Genomic DNA, 21,866 nt, shown 5'->3' with positions numbered 1-21,866 from the left:
TGCAAAATTTTATGTAATATGTTTGCAACAAGGGTCACATTGGGCTGTTGGCTCTCTACATAGCATTTCTTTGGCTTCTATCTTCCGCATGTGATTTAAAGTAAATTTCTGTCCTTAAAAATCATAGAGATTATTCTGACATAATTTGTAATGTAAAAGTAGCTTGGGTTAGGGAAACCCATGCTCCTCTCTAGACTTAAGACATTGTTATCTGGAATACATGAGAAGGAAGAAAGAATTGACAGGGCTTGATGGGGGTTGGGAGAAAAGGTGATTTCAAAGTTGGCTCTAAGGTTTTAAGCCCTGGTAACTAGGAAAAAGAGTGGTCTCCCAAATAGAGATACAGGAATCCAGAGGAGCAGGTAGCTTGGGGGAAATGTAATTTAGATTTGTTGAGTTTAAGTAACAGTAAAGTGAAACTAACAACTAGTTCCCAAAAATATCATGCAAGAGATCATTGCTGTGGACCCAACTAGGGCAAGCCAGCACAAGATTATGAAAACATTTTAACATGTTGCTCCTAGAACCAGACCAGCAATGAGAAGGGGCAAAGGAAACAGCTTCATTTCAATTTAATGCATATTTATTGAGCAGTTACTATGTGCAAAGTCTTCTGCTTGGCCTAACGGGAGATGAAACAGACATTCTCATTGATTTTTAAGTGTCCATACAATAAATAGCTCATACAAGGTAGGCTGTTGGAAGAATTATAACAGAGGTATTGATAAAATTCTATGGAATATGGACAAGGGATGAATTAATATTGACTGAAGGATTTGGAGCAGGCATTTAAGGACGAGTTGATCATTGGTAAGTGGATATGTGGGAGGGTATTTCAGGCAGAGGGACTAGCCTGAACAAAGGTCTGGAAACCAGAGTGAGTCTTCACTCAGTGCTGATTTGATGCTTTACTTGTCCAAGACCTCCAAAAGCCTTCCCCGCCCACCTCCCCTCTGTTAACATCTGACCTTTGTATGGCATTTGAATGAGTGTGACTATCTCTTTAAACTCAGGTATGATTTAAAGTCTATTATAGATTTAATGTAGGTCACTCCCTGAATGTTGGCTAAATATAGCTGCAGTGGGGGTGGCCTCATTCTCTTATTGCATCACAAATCCAAGTACATCTGTTCACAGAGGAACAAGTGAAGCAGTAGAAGTGAAGTTGGCCTATATGACCTCTGTGATGCTGTGATTACAACCCCATCCTTGTTTTAAAAGAATGTCTCCTAAGCCCCAGTCTGTTTACTCCAAGCAACATTTAACCAAAAGAAGATGAAGGTGGAGAAGTAAAGAAAGAAGAAGAGGAAGAGGAAGGAGGGATGCAGGGAGAAATTAACTATAATAGATACAATCTATACTAAAAAGGGAGAGCAAAATATGAAAGTTGAAGTGTCGGGAATTCCTGGTGGCCCAGTGGGTAAGACTGCGCTCCCAATGTGGGAGGCCTGGGTTCGATCCCTGATCAGGGAACTAGATCCCACATGCATGCTGCAACGAAGAAGTCAGCATGCCGCAACTAAGACCCGGCGCAGCCAAAATAAATAAATATTAAAAAAAAAAAAAAAACCTGTGACATCGAAAGTTGAAGCAACATACGACGTTTCAGTCATTTTCTATCTCCTTATTTTATTTTCTCAATAGACTCCCCCACCCCTACCTGACATTATAGTAAATATTAACTTGCTTATTTATTTTTTAACTGTCTGTCTCCTTCTCTAGAATGTAAGCTCCAAGGGCAGGGATTAGTACATTTTGCTCTCTGTGGAACTCTCAGAATAAAGTATAGTGCCTGGAACACAACACATATTCAATAAATATTAGTTGAATGAATGAATGAATATCGTGAGGTGTATATATCGCTTTGAGCCAAGAGGTCTGATGCAGTCATGTAGGCTGGTGCCAAATGGTATTTGGAAAATTGTCTGGTTCTTTGCAAAAGAAAGAAGTGATTCTCAATTCATACTCTAATCAAAATAAACTCAAAAGTGGATGAAAGGATTAAATATTTTTAAAAACCATAAAAGTTTAGAATTAGTGAATATTTATTTTGTCTCTGGATGTGAAATGTCTTTTTAAGTAAAAAAGCACTGGACGAAATCACAAGGGAAAGGTTAGAGCGTTCATCACATCACAATTAAAAATGTTCCCAATGTAAAAATATTTTCAACAAATTCAGAGACAAATAACAAAATTGGAAAAATTCCTACCAAAATATTACAGAGGTTTAATGATGTATAAATAGTTCATAGAATTAATAAAAAGGAAACTTCTGAAACCCCGGTAGAATACGGGCAAAGAACGTAATTTCCCAAAGTAAGATTACAGATGGCTAATACATGGAAGAAAAGGTTGAAGCTCAAAGAAACAATGATTAAAACAAGGAGTATTAGTTTTTGACTACCTAATTAGCAAATTAAAAAATACAGTAATTAATAGTATTTATATCTGATGAGTGTGTGTGTAAATTGGTGGAACCTTTTATGAAAATTAATAGTTAAAATGCAGAAAAAGTGTTAAAATGTTTGTACCCCAAATTGGTTCCCTGTTCGTTCAACGGACGTGACCTCCTTGGTAACAGTAAGGTACCATGACCTAAATCGGGTCACAGAAGGGAACAGGAGAATGAGTACTACCATCTCCCAGTTCATTCCAGGTAGAATTACTGTGGACCAGGTGAATCAGTGGGGACACGCTGACTGCTCCTTAGCTTAGTATACTTCCTTTTATTTGAATGCAAGTCTGTCCCCTTTCCTTCCTGTCCTTGGTCCACTGCACATGGCCCTCTCAAAGTCCACCCCAATATCTTCTCCAGAGTCACACTGTCTTGCTTCAGCCTTGATTACTTCATTTTGAATATGTATTCTAAAATTATGATTCCATTAACATAAGAAGTGGGCGTCGGGTGTCCCCAATTAAGGCAACAGATGTGGCAACTGCACTATTTTCTTCTAGCTCAACTCTCACACTAATGATTTGAACTCCAGCTGTGTTTTTGCCTCGCTTGTAGCCTTAGCAGTGTAGACTCTTCAGCTTCCACCAATTATACTACCTATGTTTCATACATCTTGTCTGAGACATGTTTCTCCGAATACGCTAATTTAGGACATTGCACATCATACAGCATGTTTCTAAGAATATACAACCATATTGTTATAACTTTTCAAACCCTCTGGTCAAATAGATTTTGTATAATTATTAATTAATTAAATATGTTGTCTCCTTCTAATACAGTAGATTGCCCTTTGGGTCAATACAACCTAACATCCTTTGACTCACAGTAATTTCATATTTAGGAATTTATCCTAAGGAAATAACCTGAAATACATACAAATCTTTAAATAAAAAGCATTCTAGGGGCTTCCCTGGTGGCTCAGTGGTTGAGAGTCCGCCTGCCGATGCAAGGGACATGGGTTCGTGCCCTGGTCCGGGAAGATCCCACATGCCGCGGAGTGGCTGGGCCCATGAGCCATGGCTGCTGAGCCTGTGCGTCCGGAGCCTGTGCTCCGCAACAGGAGAGGCCACAACAGTGAGAGGCCCACGTACCGCAAAAAAAATAAATAAGTTAAAAATTAAAAATTAAAAAAATAATTAAAAAAATAAAAAGCATTCTATTCCAATGCATTATTTTATATTGAAAAATTACAAACAGGGCTTCCCTGGTGGCGCAGTGGTTGAGAGTCCGCCTGCCGATGCAGGGGGCATGGGTTCGTGCCCCGGTCTGGGAAGACCCCACATGCCGCGGAGCGGCTGGGCCTGTGAGCCATGGCCGCTAAGCCTGCGCAACCGGAGCCTGTGCTCCGCAACGGGAGAGGCCACAACAGTGAGAGGACCACGTACCGCAAAAAAAAAAAAAAAATTACAAACAACAAAAATTTCCAACAAGGGTGAATGGGTAGGTAAACTCTGGCGCATCTGTAGGATGGAATATTATATAGCCATTAAAAACACCTACTTAGATAAAAATTTGAAGGCTAAGGGAAAGGGCTTATAAGAATGTTAGCCAAAAGAAAAAAAAGGGGAGGGCAGAATCAAAATATATCTTTAGTGTGATTTCAACAATATAAATATCTCCATTTATATTCACAGCACAAATTACAAGGAAATATGCCAAAATGTTAATGGTTATATTAATGAGATTTGGGGTGACTCTCTTTTTTCTTCTTTATTTTTCTCTGTAATGAAAATAATTTAAGAAAATGAGTTATATACCCAAAGAAACTCTAACTGAAAAACTATGGGAACCAGTCCTGCAGTAATAGGTTTCATCATCAAAACTGCCACTGAACATTTTCTAGGATTTGTAAGCCCTGTTTGAGCCTCAGTCTCTTTTTAGCATTGAGGAATGTCCTCCTAACTCCAGAGAGGTTAACTCCGCTAGACCTGTGGTGCATCCAAGGATGGATAAGATAAATTTCCAGCCCAATGGGCTTCACAGCCGCCTCAATAGTGCCCTGTGAGAATGACTTTAAGGATCAACCTCTGCAGGGAGTGTCGACGAGTAGATTTGGGAAATTTACTCTTGACTGACCAAATGACTCACCTACTTTGTGTTTTAAATCACTGCAATGGATTAATTTGTTGCAAGTTAATTGCAATGGATTAGTTTGTTGCATTGGATTAACAGAGGCCTACAATTAGGAAGTGGCAGCTGGCAGAAAGAACCTCTTCCTTCTGTAGCAGCCGCAGTTTAGGGGGAAGCCAAAGCAGTTACCTTGCCATCCTTGCCATCATGTGCTACTTCAAAATACCTGGGCTTTTGCTCCTGTAGAGCCTTTAGACAGGTGTTGCAGGAATTTGGCATATCTTGTGGAGATTTCTCAAATCTTGACATTTATGACTTTGCAGAGTTCTCAAGGCACAGGCCCAGTCCCTGAATTTGCTTCATAGCAGCCTTCTGACCTTAATAATGGGACAGAAAGGAAGGAGAGAGAAGTCTGTGTAAAAAACAAGTTGGAACAACTTACATAATTCATGAAAATTTAGTTTGAGGGATCTTTGGTGGAAAAAAAAATGGGAAGACATTGACTAAAATTCATCTTGAGAAGAGTTAAGAAGCCAAGAAAGTAAAAGAAATTGAGAGACAGAAATTAAGAGCATGAAATAGGAAGAATTCGGACTCCCCTCCCCTATTTATTTGAGCCTAAGATGCCCTCTGTGGACCGTAGGCTTCGAAGTACAAGTCTTCCCTGCACCTGCCTCCAGTGGGAGCCCGCCTCCAGCGGCAGGATGGAGGGATCATAACCTCTCTAGAGCAGCTTCATGAAAAAATCAACGAGATGAGGAACGTGTTCAACTCGCTGGAGAACAAGGTAGACACCCATTTCTAATCCTGGGGGTGGGCTGCGGGCTGTCAAATAAGAAAGCTGCAGAGAGAGCAGAAAAAAGACAAGTCCATGTCTTCAGAGTATTTTTTTATTCACAAATGAATGGCAAGTTGGTACCAGAAAACCAGTCTGTAGCAGCTAAAGATTTTAAGAGCCCCAAGCACCTTAAAAATGACTTGTTGTCTCAGGTGTGTGATTGTATTCCCTACGGCATCCGCTCCCTGGCTGATCAGTGGTTGTGAAGCTGTTTATAAAGCAGTAGTGTTACTTCAGTGGCAGGTATCTAGGGAGCTCAAAGTAATACATGGAAAGGAAATGGGCTCATAGCTCTAAGTGGTTTCAGAATTCCCAAAGTCCCTATACTATACAACCTGGCTGTTAGTGAAATGTATTGATAATTCTTAATTTTTTGAGAACTGGGGTTCTACAGGTGAGGAAAATCCTTTCCCCAGGGCCCTGCTGCTTCCTTTTGCCTCCTGGGGAAAACTCTACACATCCACCTAAGGGAGCAGTGAAAATGAAACCTATTTCTGTTGGAAAGTGGTTCCCTTTTTTTTTTTTCAAGCAGGAAATGTGAATGAATGTCAGGCTTCCTTCCTTCAATTTTAAAACTTGCCTAGGTTTTGCTTTGATTTTATATGGCCATCGATTTCATTTTGCTCACAGAAGATGAATTTATATAATGAAAATGACCAGATCAGATGTAGTTGAACTGGTGACTTAATCCATCATGACAACTGAATTAGGACATATGCCGAAATCCATCACAGAGATTAATTAAAATTAAAAATGACTGGAATGAAAAACAGATTGCTCACGTTGTTTCCCAATCTTTCAGCTCCAAACACTTGACAGGGCGTGCTTTTTCCCTCAGAATGACCTCTTTGGTTCCTCATATTTCCCCCTCCTCCTAGCCCTCGAAAGAAAACTTTGTGAAGCACAGTGAGCCACAAGACCCTATATTTTGAAAATACGGTGTAGGAGAGTAAGTCTTTTTATAATTGGAGATGCCACTGCAAGTTGGAACCATTTGGATAATCAGGTTCTAAAAGTGTTTAGATATACACATTTGAAGAAATTTTGTTAAGGTACCTGGACTTTAATTTCCATCCCTTTAAAATAAGCATACTTGGTGGATACTTTTAATTGTAGAATAAACCTTCTAAAAAGTTCTGTTGTAAAAAGCAATCTGGAGCTAAGCATTCCTCTGCTTAGCAGAGTGTAAGATCATAAATATCATGAAAGTAATGTTATTATTATCTTATTGTTATTATTATCTTAACTTTCTGTCTGTTGAAAATGCTTTTTTCATTTATTCAATAAATAAAACTGGGGCTTCCCTGGTGGCGCAGTGGTTGAGAGTCTGCCTGCCGATGCAGGGGACACGGGTTCACGCCCCGGTCTGGGAAGATCCCACATGCCGCGGATCAGCTGGGCCCCGTGAGCCATGGCCGCTGAGCCTGCGCGTCCGGAGCCTGTGTTCCGCAACGGGAGAGGCCACAACAGTGAGAGGCCAGCGTACCGCAAAAATAAATAAATAAAACTGAACTTTAGAAGTGCTCCATTTTCTCTACATTTCTGTTTGTGCTTAACTTTCTGATTTGCTACTTAAAGGGGGAAAAGAATTAAAATTTCTTGAACACATTTTATGTAACAAGCATATGCTGTGGCAGGTACCTTACCTACATTTACTCATTTAATTCTCAAGACAGCCTAGTGAAATGTTATCACAGCTATTTTATGAATGAGGAAACTGCTACAAAGAGGTTGACCAACTTGGCTGAGGTTTTAGTACTTGTAGGAGAATGCTAGGATTTATACCCTATCTGACTCCAAAATTGACACCCTTTTCATGGTTGGAAGTTGACAATAAAAATCCAGTGTGCATTCCTACACAACTGGGCTTGATGGCTGAAGACGATTCACATCACTATCAATGTGCTGAACTTCTACTGTTGTAGCTATTTCCTGCCACTGGAAATACCATTATCTCCTTTTCCATGATATCATCGAAGAATATTTAAAAAAAAAAAAAAAAAACAACTTATTCCCTTTCAAAGAAATATTCAGATATGCTTAATTATTACTCTTTTTATCATTTCATTTTTTAAGGAAAAAATATCTGAATTTCTTCAACATCCCTTCTTTCATGGAATTTGAAGAGTTACAGATCAACACTGTCTTTCACACGCATATGTTGCTTTTCAAGTAAATCTCTTTTTAATCAAAAGTGTGAGAATAAATAGTAGCTTGCAGAAGCACTTGTCAACTGAATTAAAATTGCTTGCTTTCTTGTCACTATCAAACTTCAGCACGTGTGATATAGAGAAGATCCTCTTTTTCCTAGATGAATGGGGCCAAGGTTTCCTTAAGTTGTCCAAACTTTAGTCTTCTAGTAAATGAGTTCTGCACATGTTCAAGAGCCTGATTTCTCAGACAAGAGAAACGTCCGAGGTGTCAGTGATACCATTTATAGCAAACTGAATTCACTCTTTGTGTATTATTTAGTTGCAGGCTCTAGCCTCTGAACTCAAAACTGGCTTCACAGAAGCAATGCAAGAACTGTCAAGAATTCAACATGGAGAATATGCTTTGGAAGAGAAGGTTAAGAGCTGCAGATGTTCCATGGAAGAAAAAGTTACTGAGATGAAGAATTCATTGAACTATTTTAAGGTGGGCCCCTCTTCTATTTCCCTGCTCAAGAGAGATTCCTGGTCTTAGTAACAGAAGTAGAAAACTTGCCTTTTTGCCTAGCAACCAAATACAAGAGTATTCCTCTGACCCATTCACTAATTTTCATGGAAAAATATCTATATCATGTTTTTACTTTCTTGGATCTCTGTGTTAAAATTAGAAGCTACAATAGAAGTAAAATTGTTATCTCTCATTCATTGACTCAACAAGTATGTATTAAAAGCTTACTGTGTACTAGATATACTTCATATTCCAGGTTAAATACATATCAATTCTTATTTTTTAGGAAGAGCTGAGCAATGCCATGTCAATGATCCAGGCCATCACTTCCAAACAAGAAGAAATGCAACAGAAAATTGAACAGCTTCAACAGGAGAAGCGAAGAGAATCTCGAAAAGTTAAAGCCAAGTGAGTGTCTGACCAAAAAATTGACCAAAGGCAAACCCGTAAGCAGCGGCTTGTAAAAAGGCACCAGGAACACCTTCCCCACTCTTGGTGTACAGCTGGCCACTGGGCTCCATGGGCCAGCATGTGATGGAGGCTAGGCAGCATAAAAGTTGGTTAATACTACAAATGAATGGTAATAGAAAACGCACTTAATACAATAGGAAGTTAAATGAAAAGGATGTAAAGTGCCATGTAGAATTTAATGTCAACTGTAAAAACATGTAAAATAACAACTAGAAAGATATATTTAAATGACGACTGTGTTAAGATAGTGGGGTCACCAGTGATTTTCTTTCTTTATTAGTTTTCTGAAATTTCTCTAATACTATTATTTGACTTTGACCATTGAAAATAAATTTATGTTAAACAATATCTCAACCAGGTTGAACCAAGTAAAGCTTCACCAATAAATAGACATAATCTTCATTGTTATATGTTTTAATATTATCAGATTTAAAATAGAAATAATATTTGTGTGACCCTGGAGAACGGTTCATTGTTTTCAGTTGAGGACCTGCTCCTTCCTGCTACCTTTGTGTTGGTTTGTGAAGAGAATGTACATCATCCCAAGCAAACTGACACCACTGTAAACTCTGTGAAGAGCTTGACCACAGGGAAGCCAGTAACAGAAAAATATGAATATGGATATGACAATTAGAAGGTGATTTGTAGATGTTTGATTTTTTTTCTCCAGCTTTGGTAATGAGTCATGCGAACTGCTAGTATTTAACTGTTTTTAATTTATAAAAACAGCAATTTTATAGGGTTCAGAAGTTTTCTTGACCTATTCTGAACTTGCTCTCTTCTTCCCCCATCATGTATTAAGAGCCTTTGTTTTCCTTCCTTAGGAAAACTCAAAAAGAAGAACATGGCTCACAGGCCGGACCTGCTCAAGCACAAGGAAGTCCTTTCCGTTCCATCAACATCCCTGAACCTGTTCTTCCAAGTGAAGACTTTACAAACCTTTTGCCTTCTCAGGCCTATGAAAAAGGTACAGTTCACACATCATACTGAATTAGCCAAGTAGTTCTTCCTTGGCTCCTAGGGCTTAAGTAACGTTGAGAATAGGCTTACATCATCCATCCTTATTAGAGGAAAATGGTGTATTGCTCAGAATTTTTCCTTTTGTAACTGGAATGTAGAAGAATCCAGGGGATCTAAGAGATGGGGAGAGTCTGCCCAATTTTAAAAGATTTTCTCTTGGGGGAAAATACTAATCTGGGTATTCTAAGTTTCAAATGGATTGGAAATAACTTACTGCACAATAATACTATACCAGCCATAGGAGAAAAAAAATTTTAAATTATTCACTCTAATAAATTGTTTTCTTTTCTACATTATTTTCAATCCTTGTCTCTCTGCATAGACATAAAATTGTGTGTTCTCCTTTTTTTTTTCAGCCAAGTTTTCACGGATATGAGAAATTCATATCTGCTCTAACTGGCAGGCAGTGATGTCAGCAACAATCTAACTCTGTACTCCCCTTTGTCTGGAAAACTGATCTGGTGTTGTTTGTGGGCTGAAACAGCCACAGGCACATCCCTGATCTGGGATGATGGGACAGATGTTAGAAAATAATTGCATGTGGCAGTACTGAAGAGACTGGCTTTCCAAGCGATGTTGTTAACCATGTTCGATTACATGTTTGCTACATCTTTGTATCCTCAACAATGTCTAGCAAGCACCTTATACGAAGGAGCATGAATGTAGATATTAACATTGGATGAATTTTCCTCTTATTCTGGTCTCATGTTGAAAGTCTCCAAAAGAGGCTCAGTGACTTCTAGATCAATTGTAAGCTCCTCAAGGGCAGCACAGGTGGTTTCCTACCCTTATGGCTTAAGAAACAATGTGGTGCATATATTCAAAGACAATAAATGTGCTTTGGATAACTGAATTTCAAACTCCTAATCAAGGGGCTTTTAATAGGTATTAACTTCAAAGTACAGATTTGCTTTTTTATTTTTAGTTTTTACCCATTTGAGTAGTTTATTTTAGAGACTCAATAGGTACAGCCTGGGAAAACTCATTTGACCCATCTGGGGAGTGGGTTCATCACAGGTCGTCCTACTTTCTTTGCTCCGTGTCATAGACAGCATGACATAAAAGGATGATCTTGTTAGGGAAGAATATAGAATGGACTTGGAAGGTAGAGGTCAGATCAATGTCAAGCCTGGGGCAGCTGACCACGTTCACAAGATAAAAGATTAAAAGTTATATTTGCAAAGTGCCCAGGTGGATTTAAACTCGCCGTTTGGTGGCAAATTCTCCTTTCTTACTTGTTATATGGGTATGGCTTATATAATATAGTTTATTCTACTGAGTTACTACAGAAATTTGGGGATAATGTGCTGTAGTAAGACATTCTGGATACGATTGGTGGTAGGTTATGTTAAAACTCAGGGTCAAAGGACCAAACTTTTAGAAAGGGTTGGCTTACCCACTGTTAATTACAAAATGGTGCCATTGTTATCTACTGACTCCAAATTCAGTAACTTAAAATAGCAAACATTCATTATGTCAGTTTTTCTGAGTTAGGAATCTGTGCACAGCTTAGCTGGGTGCCTCTGGCTCAAGGTCTCTCATGAGGTTGCAGTCAAGGTGTAGCTGTCCCACTACCCTTCCTTCTATCCATCCATCCACCCCAGGCGCTGATTTAGGTGGTGGGACTTCATAATGAACAAAACAACAAAAAGTCCTTCCCTCTTGGAGTTCTTGTTCTGAAGGAAGCAGACAATGAACAAGACAAATAAAATACGTAGCATGTTAGATGTGATGACAAATAAGGAAACAGAGGTGTAATTTTACAGAGGGTGCCAGGTAAAGACCTGAAGGAAGTGAGAAAGTTAGTTTATGGATATTGGGTAGAGGGAAGGGAACAGCCCCAAGGTCCTGGTAGGAACATAACTGATGTGCCCAAGCAATAGCAAGAAGACCAGTGGGGCTAAAGCAGAATGAACAGGGAGACAATAGGAGATGTGGGTTTGTTTTTTTTAAAAAGAAAGAAAAATATCAGGCAGGGGAGGGGGGCAGGTATTCCAGGGCCTTAAGATCAATCTAAGATCGTTGGCCTTCACACTGAAATGGGAAGCTGTTGGAGGGCTAGGCAGAGGCTTGACAGGGTCTGCCTTACATTTTAAAAACATCGTTCTGGCTCTGCTCAGCATCACCATCCTCATCATCGTAGTTACACAATAATTAACTCTTGCTGTGTACAGTTTAGAAATGTTATCTGATTTAATTCTTAGGGTTATCTATGAGTTAAGTATCACTTATTATATCTTTTTACAAATGGGAAAATAGTACTTGTCATACTATATTGTAATTCTCTTTTTTCTTTTTTAACTGCTCTGGCTCCCCCAGTCAAAGGTAAGCTCTGTGAGTCTATCCCAGTCCCTAGCTCATAGCAGGTGCCAGTCTACGATAGTGAAATGAATACTGACTGAAAGCTTTCCTTCTTCTGCAGCTCAAGAGGCCAGATCCATGCATGTAGGAGATAGCAATGTGAAGGGCATGATAGGTCCTGGTGAGTGGCTCTTCTCTGAGTTCTCTTTTCTTCTAGCAATTCCCCCCTTTCCCTTCTTCTACCTTCCCTGTTTCTACTCTCTAAGTCCCAAACCAGGCATGAAAGAACCCAAGCGAGGTAAAGCACTATGGTTACTAAGATTCCAAGACGTGTGCTGGACTAGGTTGGTGACTCAGTGAAACCCAAAGAGAGAGAAGGGGCAGAGAAGTTTAAGACAAAACCAGTATTCTTGGTTCCTTCGGGCTCATTTTAGTTACCAATGAATTTACACTTGCTGAGAACTCACAGGTGTAGGTAGCATGACATAAGTGTTCTATGGACCACATACCTTATAGTTTATGTAATTTAAAAGTTGTTTATTTAAGTGATAATTCACCAGAATTTTATAAATTATTTCATCTTCCCTCCCTCCCTTCCTCCTGCCTTTGGGAAACTTACCATCGTTAGGGCCAAGAAAGACAAATTCCAAAATAAGGCATTGTGTTTGGCACCCTTCTTCCTCCTCTTTCTGTATTTTCTTCCCTGGTGTGCTCACCTGAGAGGCAGCAGGTATGAGGAGTCAATACATACTATTATAAGTTAGTTACATTATTTTATAAATTTATTTTTTAAAAGTCCTTATTCAGTAGAGACTGTGTACAAAGAGTGAGAACATAGACCACAAACAGAGAAAGGTGATGCTTTGCAACTGTGGAGGCTTTTAATCCTTAATTGATATATTTAATCCTCAAGGGATACTTGTACCCAAGCAGAGGCATAATATTTAAGAGTTCGTAACAAATATAATCTTTAAACGATCAGAATTTGATGGCAGATGTTATTTTTCAGGAATGAACCCAACAACTCCAGAAGCAGAAGAAAACCTTAAGACTTGCCTCTCGGCTGATATCCAACACAAGGGCCATCTTCCACCTGGTGTGTGGAGGCAGCCAAAGGATAGTAAAGAATGGGGTGAAGAATATGTCACGAAAGACCACCCAGATAAACTCAAGGAAGCTGGCCAGGGCAGACACAGCTCCTTGGAAAACATTTTATGTGAAACCTCTTTAGCTGGTAAGTCCCAAGGGGCAATTTATTTTTTATTATATATATTTTTTTGCGGTACGCGGGTCTCTCACTGTTGTGGCCTCTCCCGTTGCGGAGCACAGGCTTGGGACGCGCAGGCCCAGTGGCCATGGCTCACGGGCCTAGCCGCTCCGCGGCATGTGGGATCTTCCCTGACTGGGGCACGAACCCACGTCCCCTGCATCGGCAGGTGGACTCTCAACCACTGCGCCACCAGGGAAGCCCCCAAGGGGCAATTTAGATGCGGTGGACCTATGAGACCAGCCAGCCTCTGGTTTACTTTTGAGATGAACAAACTAAAGTCTTTGGAGGTGAAGGGACTCACCTGAGGTCACTTGGCCAACTGGGACCACCACCTTGATTCTGGGTATCCATGACATTTAGTAATGTAGTGCTTTGTAAAAATGGCATAAGGTTAGTGGAGAAGAGGGCAGAATTTTGTGATCTATTTATTCAGTGATAGGGAATGTTCAATATACAAATCTTGTATCAGGAGTCCACCACCAAAACACCAAACACTGCAATAAGGTCTGTTCTCCCTTCTTCCTTTTTTCCCTCTTTCCTTTCCTTCAAATCATAAATCATCACTGAGCACTTACTATTGATATATGTCAGACAATGGCATATCCCTCTGTTTTGTGGGAGGTAATTAAAAATTTTTTGTTATTATAAAATACATGAAAAATTAAATAATACTAAAAGGTTTATTATGAAGACCAATAACAACCACTTTAAATTCTTTTGACAGTTTTTTCTGATGCTTGCTTCCATGTTTTAAAAAGAGTTCATGCTTCTATTTTTCTATCAGTACTTTATCGGTGGTTAATTTACATAGAGTAAAATTCACAAAGCTCAAGCTTAAGCTCACTGTCCCCCTTGTGATCACTACCCAGGTCATGATATACAGACCTGTATAATAAATATATTAATATTTCTAATAATAGAAATATTACCACCAGAATGTTCTCACATGCACCTTTCCAGGCAATATCCACCCACAGAACAACTACTCTGACTTCTGTCACCATAAATTAGTTGTGTCTGTTCTTGACTCCATATAAATGGAATATTACAATATATAGCCTTGTGTCTGGCCTCTTTCTCTCAACATAATGTGTTGTGTGTAATTCATTCGATAGTTTATTCCTCTTTATTAATCATATTGAATAAATTTACCATAATTTTTCCATGCTCCTGATACTGGACATACGGATTGTTTCCAGTTTAGGGCTATTATAAAGCAAGCTGCCATGAATATTCCTGTACAGGTTTTTTTTTTTTTTAGTGTATGCCCTCATTTCTCTTGGGTGTATACACAGGAGTAGACTATCTAGATTATAGAATAGGATTATGTTTAAGTTTAAAAGGAGTTGTCAAGCAGTTTACCAAAATGGTTGGAACATTTTATACTCTTAGCAGCAATGAATGAAAGTCCCAGTTGCTTCACATCCTTCTCAATATTCACTATGACCAGCCTTTAAATTTGCACCATGCTTGTGGACGTGTCCTGGTATCATATTGTAGTTTCTTTTGGCTGCACTGACTCTTAATGCTGCACATGGGCTTTCTCTGGTTGTGGCGAGCGGGGGCTACTCTTCGTTGCGGTGCGCAGGCTTCTCATTGCGGTGGCTTCTCTTGTTGCCAAGCACGGGCTCTAGGTGCGCAGGCTTCAGTAGTTGAAGCATGCGGGCTCAGTAGTTGTGGCTCGTGGGCTCTAGAGCGCAGGCTTAGTAGTTGTGGCACATGAGCTTAGTTGCTCCGTGGCATGTGGGATCTTCCCAGACCAGGGCTCGAAACCACGTCCCCTGTATTAGCAGGTGGTTTCTTAACCACTGCGCCACCAGGGAAGTCCCCATATTGTAATTTTAACTTGCACTTACCTGGGGACTAATGATGTTGAGCATCTTTTCATATGCTTATTGGCTATTTGTATAATTTCTTTTATGAAGTACTATTTAAGTCCTTTATCCAACTTTTAAACTGGGTTATCTTTTTATTCCCTATTAGTAGGATTTCTTAATATATTTTGAATATGAGTTCTCTGTCAGACAGACATGTTGAGACCATTCTCTGGCTTACCTTTTCCCTTTCTCAAGTCTTTCGATAACAGATGTTTTTAATTTTAATGACGTTCAATTTATCAATATTAAACTTTTAAAATAGCTTGTGACTTATGCGTCTTTCCAAGAAATTTTTTGCCTATTCTAAGGTTACAAAGATATTCTAGTATGTTTTCTTATAAACTCTTTACAGTTTTAGCTTTCACATTTAGGTCTGTGACTTATCTTGAATAAATTTTGACGTGTGGTGCGAGTGTAGGTTCATTTTTTTCCCATATGGCTATTCAGCTGCTTCAGCTCCATTTATTGAAAATACCTTCCTTTCCACATTGAACTGAATAGGGAAAGTCAAGTGATCATATACGGGTGGGTCTAATTCTAGACTCTGTATTCTTTTTATTCCGATTAGTAGAGAATTGACCTCTTGGCAGTACTGATGTTCCAGTTGAGGAACGTGGTATATATCTCCTTTTATACAGGTCTTCTTTAATTTTTCTTAGCAGTGTAACAGGAAATCTATCATTTACATTTTTTTACAAAAACGTTTGCCCTAGAGACCTCTGTCATCCTACTCCACGCTGGCTCATTGCACTGCTGCACTCCTGTGACTCCTCAGTCTTCCTGGGAATTTCCTTCAAATTTCTCCTATGTTAGATTCCTATTTGGGGTTTTGTGGAGTTTTTTGCATATCCTTCTTGGTTCCTTGGTTTACTCCTTTTTTGATGGAACACAAAGTCTGGTAGCGTCCATGTAATTCGTTGATAGTTTATTTAGCTGAATATAAAATCATCTTCCATTACCATTTTGAAGCAATTGTTCCATTGTCTTCTAACTTCTAATGTTGCTAATGAAAAGTTGAATACCATTCTAATCCCCAGTCCTTTGCACGTTACCTGATTTTTCTCTCTGGTAACTTTTAGGATCTTCTCTTTATCTTTGGTGTGCTAAAGTTTCACAGTGATGTGGTACACCTTACAATGATATGAGTCTTTTTCATTAATTATACTGAGTGCAATGGGCCCTTTCTTCTGGAAATACATGTCCTGGTATTTTTTTTTTCTTTCTATTCTTAATTTGATAATATCTTCTCATTCATTTTCTTTCTTTCCTCTGAAACTTCTACTAATTTGATGCTGGATCTCCTAGATTGATTTTCTCTGTTACCATCTTTTTCAGTATGTCTCTTTCTTGGGTGGGAGGAGAGCAGAGGTGGGTGGACAGATTTCCTTGAATTTATCTTCTACTCTTTTATCTGTTTTTAAAAAATGCCAAAAAGTTTCTTCTTTTTTTGGATTGTTCTTTTCTAAAAAATAGGGTAATGTCATTATTAAATGGCTAGAACTTTTTTGGTAACTCTTTGAGGATATTAACCATAAGATTTTTTTTTAAAAAGGTTTCTTTTGTTTCCTGCATTGTCTCTGTTTATTCACGGTTCCTCCTTTTTTTTTTTTAAAGCACACATTTATTTATTTATTATTTATTCTTAGTTGCATTGGGTCTTCGTTGCTGCACATGGGCTTTCTCTGGTTGTGGTGAGCGGGGGCTACTCTTCTTTGCGGTGCACAGGCTTCTCATTGCGGTGGCTTCTCTTGTTGTGGAGCACCAGCTCTAGGTGCGAGGGCTGCAGTAGTTGTGGCACGTGGGCTCAGTAGTTGTGGCTCAAGGGCTCTAGAACGCAGGCTCAGTAGTTGCAGTGCACAGACTTAGTTGCTCCATAGCACGTGGGATCTTCCCAGACCAGGGATTGGACACGTGTCCCCTGCACTGGCAGGCAGATTCTTAACCACTGCACCACCAGGGAAGTCCCTTTAAAAAATTTTTTTTGTTGTTATTTGGCTGTTCCAGCTCTTAGTTGCAGCACATGGGATCTTTGTTGTGGCTGGCGAGATTTTTTAGTTGTGGCATGCGTGATCTTTAGTTGCGGCACGTGGGCTCTTAGTTGTGGCATGCGGGAGCTAGTTCCCTGACCAGGGATCAAACCCGGGCCCCAGGAATTGGGAGCAGAGTCTTAACCGTTGGACCACCAGGGAAGTCCCCCTCCTCCTTTTAAAAATATGTGTATATACTTTTTCCTTCTCTTTCTTTTATGATGTAAGATTGATTAAATGTCTGAGGATTCTTAGCTAATTATTTATATCCAAGAAAAAGGCCCTAAATTTAAAAAAACCTGAAAATTCTGTGTTGGTTAAGCTTATCAATAAGTGGGCTTCATTATCTGCTAAACAGGTGGCAAATTACCTTTTTGATAGGTGACCTCTTTATGTCAGTGTTTGTAGATCTTTTTCACTTGGGCAGTTCAGTTTCTCCAGTGGAAGGTTCTCCCCTCTCCTACCTGGACAGTGTAAGTCTGGCTGCTGGCATTCTGGGACCTGCAACGCAAGAGGCTGAGAGGAGTCTGACTGTTCCCTATGCAAGCCTTCTCTGAGTCCCTTTGTTTTCATTTAAGCATCTCAACTCTGCCCTCTACTATGTCTAATGTTAGCTCAGATACCAGAGACTCAGGCTTCTCTAGTTTAATTGTTCTCATTTCCCATCGGGTGGAAATGAGGAAGCCATCTGGCATGGAGGTGGGGAGCTGGAGGATCAATTGCACTTTATGTGGACTATTTCTGTTTACAGCACTGCCCCTTATTTGTACGTTCTGTGGTGCCTTGGTGCCTCCAATCCTTGAGCCTTTCTGCTTCTCAGCCGATTTCCCATCCTCAGATGAAAACACCAAAGTAAAGGCTTTTGTGCCCTTTACTCTGCTGAATTAATAAACATGCATCCATTCTGTTTTACATCTTCCAAAAACTTGTTGGTTTCTCTTTATATTGCTTTCAATATCTCTCGATTGCTTTCTAACATTTAATGATGTTTCAGGGAAGAGTGGTTAACTAAAATTCCCTCCTTGGTTTGTTTTTAAAGCTAAAAGACAGACTGTGGCTTTGGAACTGCTTGAATCAGAAAGAAAATATGTCATTAACATCTCTCTGATCCTGAAGATCAAGGCAACATTCCAGGGGTCAGATGGAAAGAGGAATTCCAAAGAGAGAAGGTATCCCTGTATTCATTGCCTTTGCTTTTCAGATTAAAATTTAAGGTAAGTTGTTTATTGTTTCCACTTTGGGAATTCTGGGACCTGTAAAGAGTTCCAGAAATAGTCTTTGAAAAGAGAATATCAGTGACAGCAGGTAACCCTTGGCAAGTCTCAAATTTAGATTCTGAGCAGATACGAAAATGAGTGTAGTCTCTGGGGCTTTCGGTGTCCCTGGCCTGTCTGTTAAGAACCTAAAAGAGGAATAAATGCTACAGTGAGGGAGGCATTCCTGTCTGTTGCCATCTGCATGTTCCACTGGGATCCTGGAAGGCCCCCTGGAATCACTTATGAAAGTACAGGGAATGGATGCAATGGAGGTTTGAAGTGGCCATTAGATAAACGATACAGGGCTGATATAGCTATGAACTTGGACCTTTCTCATTATTTGTTCACGTGATCCTGGATGATGTGTGAGTCGTGTGTGTATGCACCTGTGTTGTGGCGCAGTGCTTCCAGAGGGCCTGTGATGGGTTACAACAGCTTGCTAGCCCCAAGGGTACAACACTCCTCCATCTATATCTGTTTCCAAACTTCAGATTTGCTCTGCTTGCCTCTCTGTTGAGAGAAAGCAGGAAAGAGAAACTATGATTTGGTGGGAAAGGACTAATGTAATAAAGATGTAATAATCCAGATCCGCTGAGGAAAAGGCCAATCTAAATAAATGAAAAGTCTGGGTGATAGACCACTGGAGACAAATACAGCATCGCGACTTTAAGCATTCTGTCGGGTATTATACACTGGTGGCCATAAACTGTGGGATGCCCTAACTATGTTTTCCTGATTCTTATCACCTCCCCCTACCCCCCAATCTTACTTGGCTTTGCAGCTGCCAGCAGTACACCCAGTCACCAAAACGCAATGCTCCCCCTATCTGGGTGATTGAGGTAAGAAAATATTCCCTGACAAATCCACCAGTGGCTTAACAATTTTCAAGAATTGTTTCACTGGGACTTCCCTGGCGGTCCAGTGGTTAAGACTCCGTGCTTCCAATGCAGGGGGCGCGGATTCGATCCCTAGTTGGGGAACTAAGGTCCCACATGCTGCACGGTGTGGCCAAAATATAAAAAATAAATAAAAAGGAACAAATTTCTTTAAAAAAAGGAATATTCATTGTTAAAATAAAGAATTATGAGTAAACAAAACAGAAAGCAGCAAGGAGCAGAAAGGGTAATGTGACACTTAAAGCTGTGAACAAGAGAGGCTCTGGATTGGGTTTTACTTTCTCTCAGCGGCCACCTAGATTCTTGCTGGTCCTTCCTTTCCCTTCTGGCCACTTGATTCCCCCTCCTTCACCCCAATCGAGCTTGTCCTACCCTCCCAGATTGCCCCTTCAGCCCTCCGAGAAGTCTCTCCGGCCTCTAGCTACCTTGCTGTTGCCAAAGACTTGCTCAGTTTACATTAAAACCAATGTAAAACCCAGTATACCTTTTGATGGGCTTTGCCTCCACATCTAAGATTCTAAGCCAGCAGCATCTCTTTCCAGTCTCTGAAAATGTGGGGATGGAGCAAGGAGAGAGAGAGGATTGTTTGCTCTGGAATACAGTAACCAGGCCCCATGCTTGGCACTTCATTTATATTAACTTCATGAAATCTTCACAAGAACCCTGTGAATCCTACCTTATAGATGAAGAAACTCAGGTCTAGGGTTTAAAGCCACAAAACCAACAGGTGCCAGAACTGAAGCCCAGGCCCGTCTGACCCTGTGTCTCCTGCTCTTCCGACACCACACTGCTTCCCTCAGGACCATGTGATTGCAAAGATACCACCTTGACTAACAGCAATATGCCAAGTGCCTCAGCCAGAAGCCGACCTTGTCTCTTCCTATTTCACAACTTATGCTTCTCTCTTAACCGCCCATAAGTTCTTACTTCAGATCTCAGCTGACTTGTCAGGTAGGGATATATTCTTAGCTCACGGAAGCTCTTTTCTATTTGCCCTCACTTCTACTTCTCATGACCCATTACTGAGGAAGAAGTGGGCCTTTCCCCAAAATCCTGAGATTAAAAAAAATTAACATGCCATCCTCAATGAAAGTAAGAAAATGGCTATTTCTCGTATCCATGATAATGCTATTCATGTTAGTTATCGGCTAAGCAACCTCTTTTTTGTTTTCATAGCCCAAGAAGAGAAAAGCTTCAATTTAGGATTCTTAGTGCTAATCTCCGGTTCTGAGGTTTGCGATGTTGCCCTTCTCCTACCTGGGGTTAGATCTTCATCCTCCTCCTTTACTCACTATGTTTCTTTTTTTTTAAGCTTTCTGAAGCCTCCAGCTGTACTTTATTTAAATAGACCAGCTGAATGAAATACAAAACAGAATGAGATTGTTCCTCTTCCCTACTGGCATTGTTCCTCCCATGCAAAGATGAAAATTAAGTTATTAACATTTACTATTTTTCCCATCACAAACATGCAAGCCTTCTGCATCTTCTACCCTCACTGAAAAGTCACCTGGGGGTGAAAACAACACCCACTACAACTACATACCTGACACTCAAACCTGAGGTTGCCACGTCTTCTCAAGCCTATAAAATAAAACTTCAGGTTTTCCGCAGAAAAATGTGAAGCACTCAGGAGTCTCCTCAGGCTGTTTCAAGCCAGCCCTGCCCCTGGCTAAAAGGGCCTGACGCTACAGGGGCAAAGGCTGCCTGCTGAAGCCTGAGGGGGATGTGCAGGCTGCTGTCCATTTGTAGGAGGATCACAGAAGTTGGAGCTCTTGGCTTTTTCCGGTATGATTCACGCACACAGAGCCACAACCTCAGGCTCAAACAGTCCTGTCTGACCCCTTATCAGGAGGGACAAAGTCAGCCCCACAGGATTGCCAGTTAGCCTTAGAAGCTAAACTCCAGGGCCACATCTACCAAGAGCTCAGCGAGCTGTGTGCTTCAGATCACCACCAGGTGGCACATATTTTAATTATCGATGCCTCACCTTGCAGCTGAAGCTCAGGAGCTGTTTTGACTTAAGAGCTAAGTTATTAATTTGAAACTATAACTGGATTTTCATTGATTGCTTTTAGTTTATTCTTCTCATTGCTTGAGTACTGTATTGCGGGAGCCGAAATTACTTTGAAGGCTTTAGAAAGAATAAACTACTCATGTTGCCATAATCTCACCCCTGGTAAGGAAGAGAAAATAAGTTGAGCACGTAATACTTTTGTCTTAATGAAAAACTTGCTTCTGGGAGTCAGGTCTGGCTCCAGGCAAAATAGTGAAATAGATTAAGTGTGTCTATGCTTCTTGCTTCTTTCTCCCTCTGCTCTCCACTTCCTGGCTTACCTCGTCCACACTCTTCCCTGATTTCAAATATTAACCTTATTAAATTAAAAAAAAATTTAAAGCCTGTTTTCAATATTTGGTACAGAACCCACTGTAAACCATTGCTCTTCATGTAACTTACATGCTTCCATGATGCTTGATGGGAGCCTTAGCCTTTTCTGACCCTCATCCTGAAACCTTACTCTGTTAGCCCAGTGGACAGTCCAGGAGACATCTGGATTCCAACCAAGTTACCAGCTGTCAACTCTGCAAGTACACTGGCCACAGTGTAGCAGAAGGCAGCTTTCTAGAAAGGAAAGAAAAAGGACAGGACAGGACAGGAAAGGACGGAAGGAGAGAAAAAGAAAAGAGATAACCCAAGACGTATTATATAACCTACAGTGACAACCCATC

The 21,866-nt window shown here is 40.2% G+C and overlaps 1 protein-coding gene across 2 annotated transcripts in view; it reads left to right on the top strand.

The window, feature by feature from the left end:
• The window catches only part of ARHGEF33 (Rho guanine nucleotide exchange factor 33), a 46,371-nt gene that overhangs the window by 2,159 nt on the left and 22,346 nt on the right, over nt 1-21,866 (top strand). For both annotated transcript variants that reach the window (XM_065891539.1, XM_065891540.1), the window contains exons 3-8: nt 7,836-8,000; nt 8,308-8,429; nt 9,317-9,459; nt 11,935-11,994; nt 12,823-13,047; nt 18,027-18,156. In XM_065891539.1, coding sequence (XP_065747611.1) covers nt 7,836-8,000; nt 8,308-8,429; nt 9,317-9,459; nt 11,935-11,994; nt 12,823-13,047; nt 18,027-18,156 — 845 coding nt within the window. The remainder of the gene's footprint in view (nt 1-7,835; nt 8,001-8,307; nt 8,430-9,316; nt 9,460-11,934; nt 11,995-12,822; nt 13,048-18,026; nt 18,157-21,866) is intronic.

The sequence above is a fragment of the Phocoena phocoena genome, chromosome 14 (genome assembly GCF_963924675.1).
Source record: "Phocoena phocoena chromosome 14, mPhoPho1.1, whole genome shotgun sequence".
In the NCBI taxonomy this organism is placed as follows: Eukaryota; Metazoa; Chordata; class Mammalia; order Artiodactyla; family Phocoenidae; genus Phocoena; species Phocoena phocoena.
This window is presented reverse-complemented; position numbering and strand designations above follow the sequence as displayed.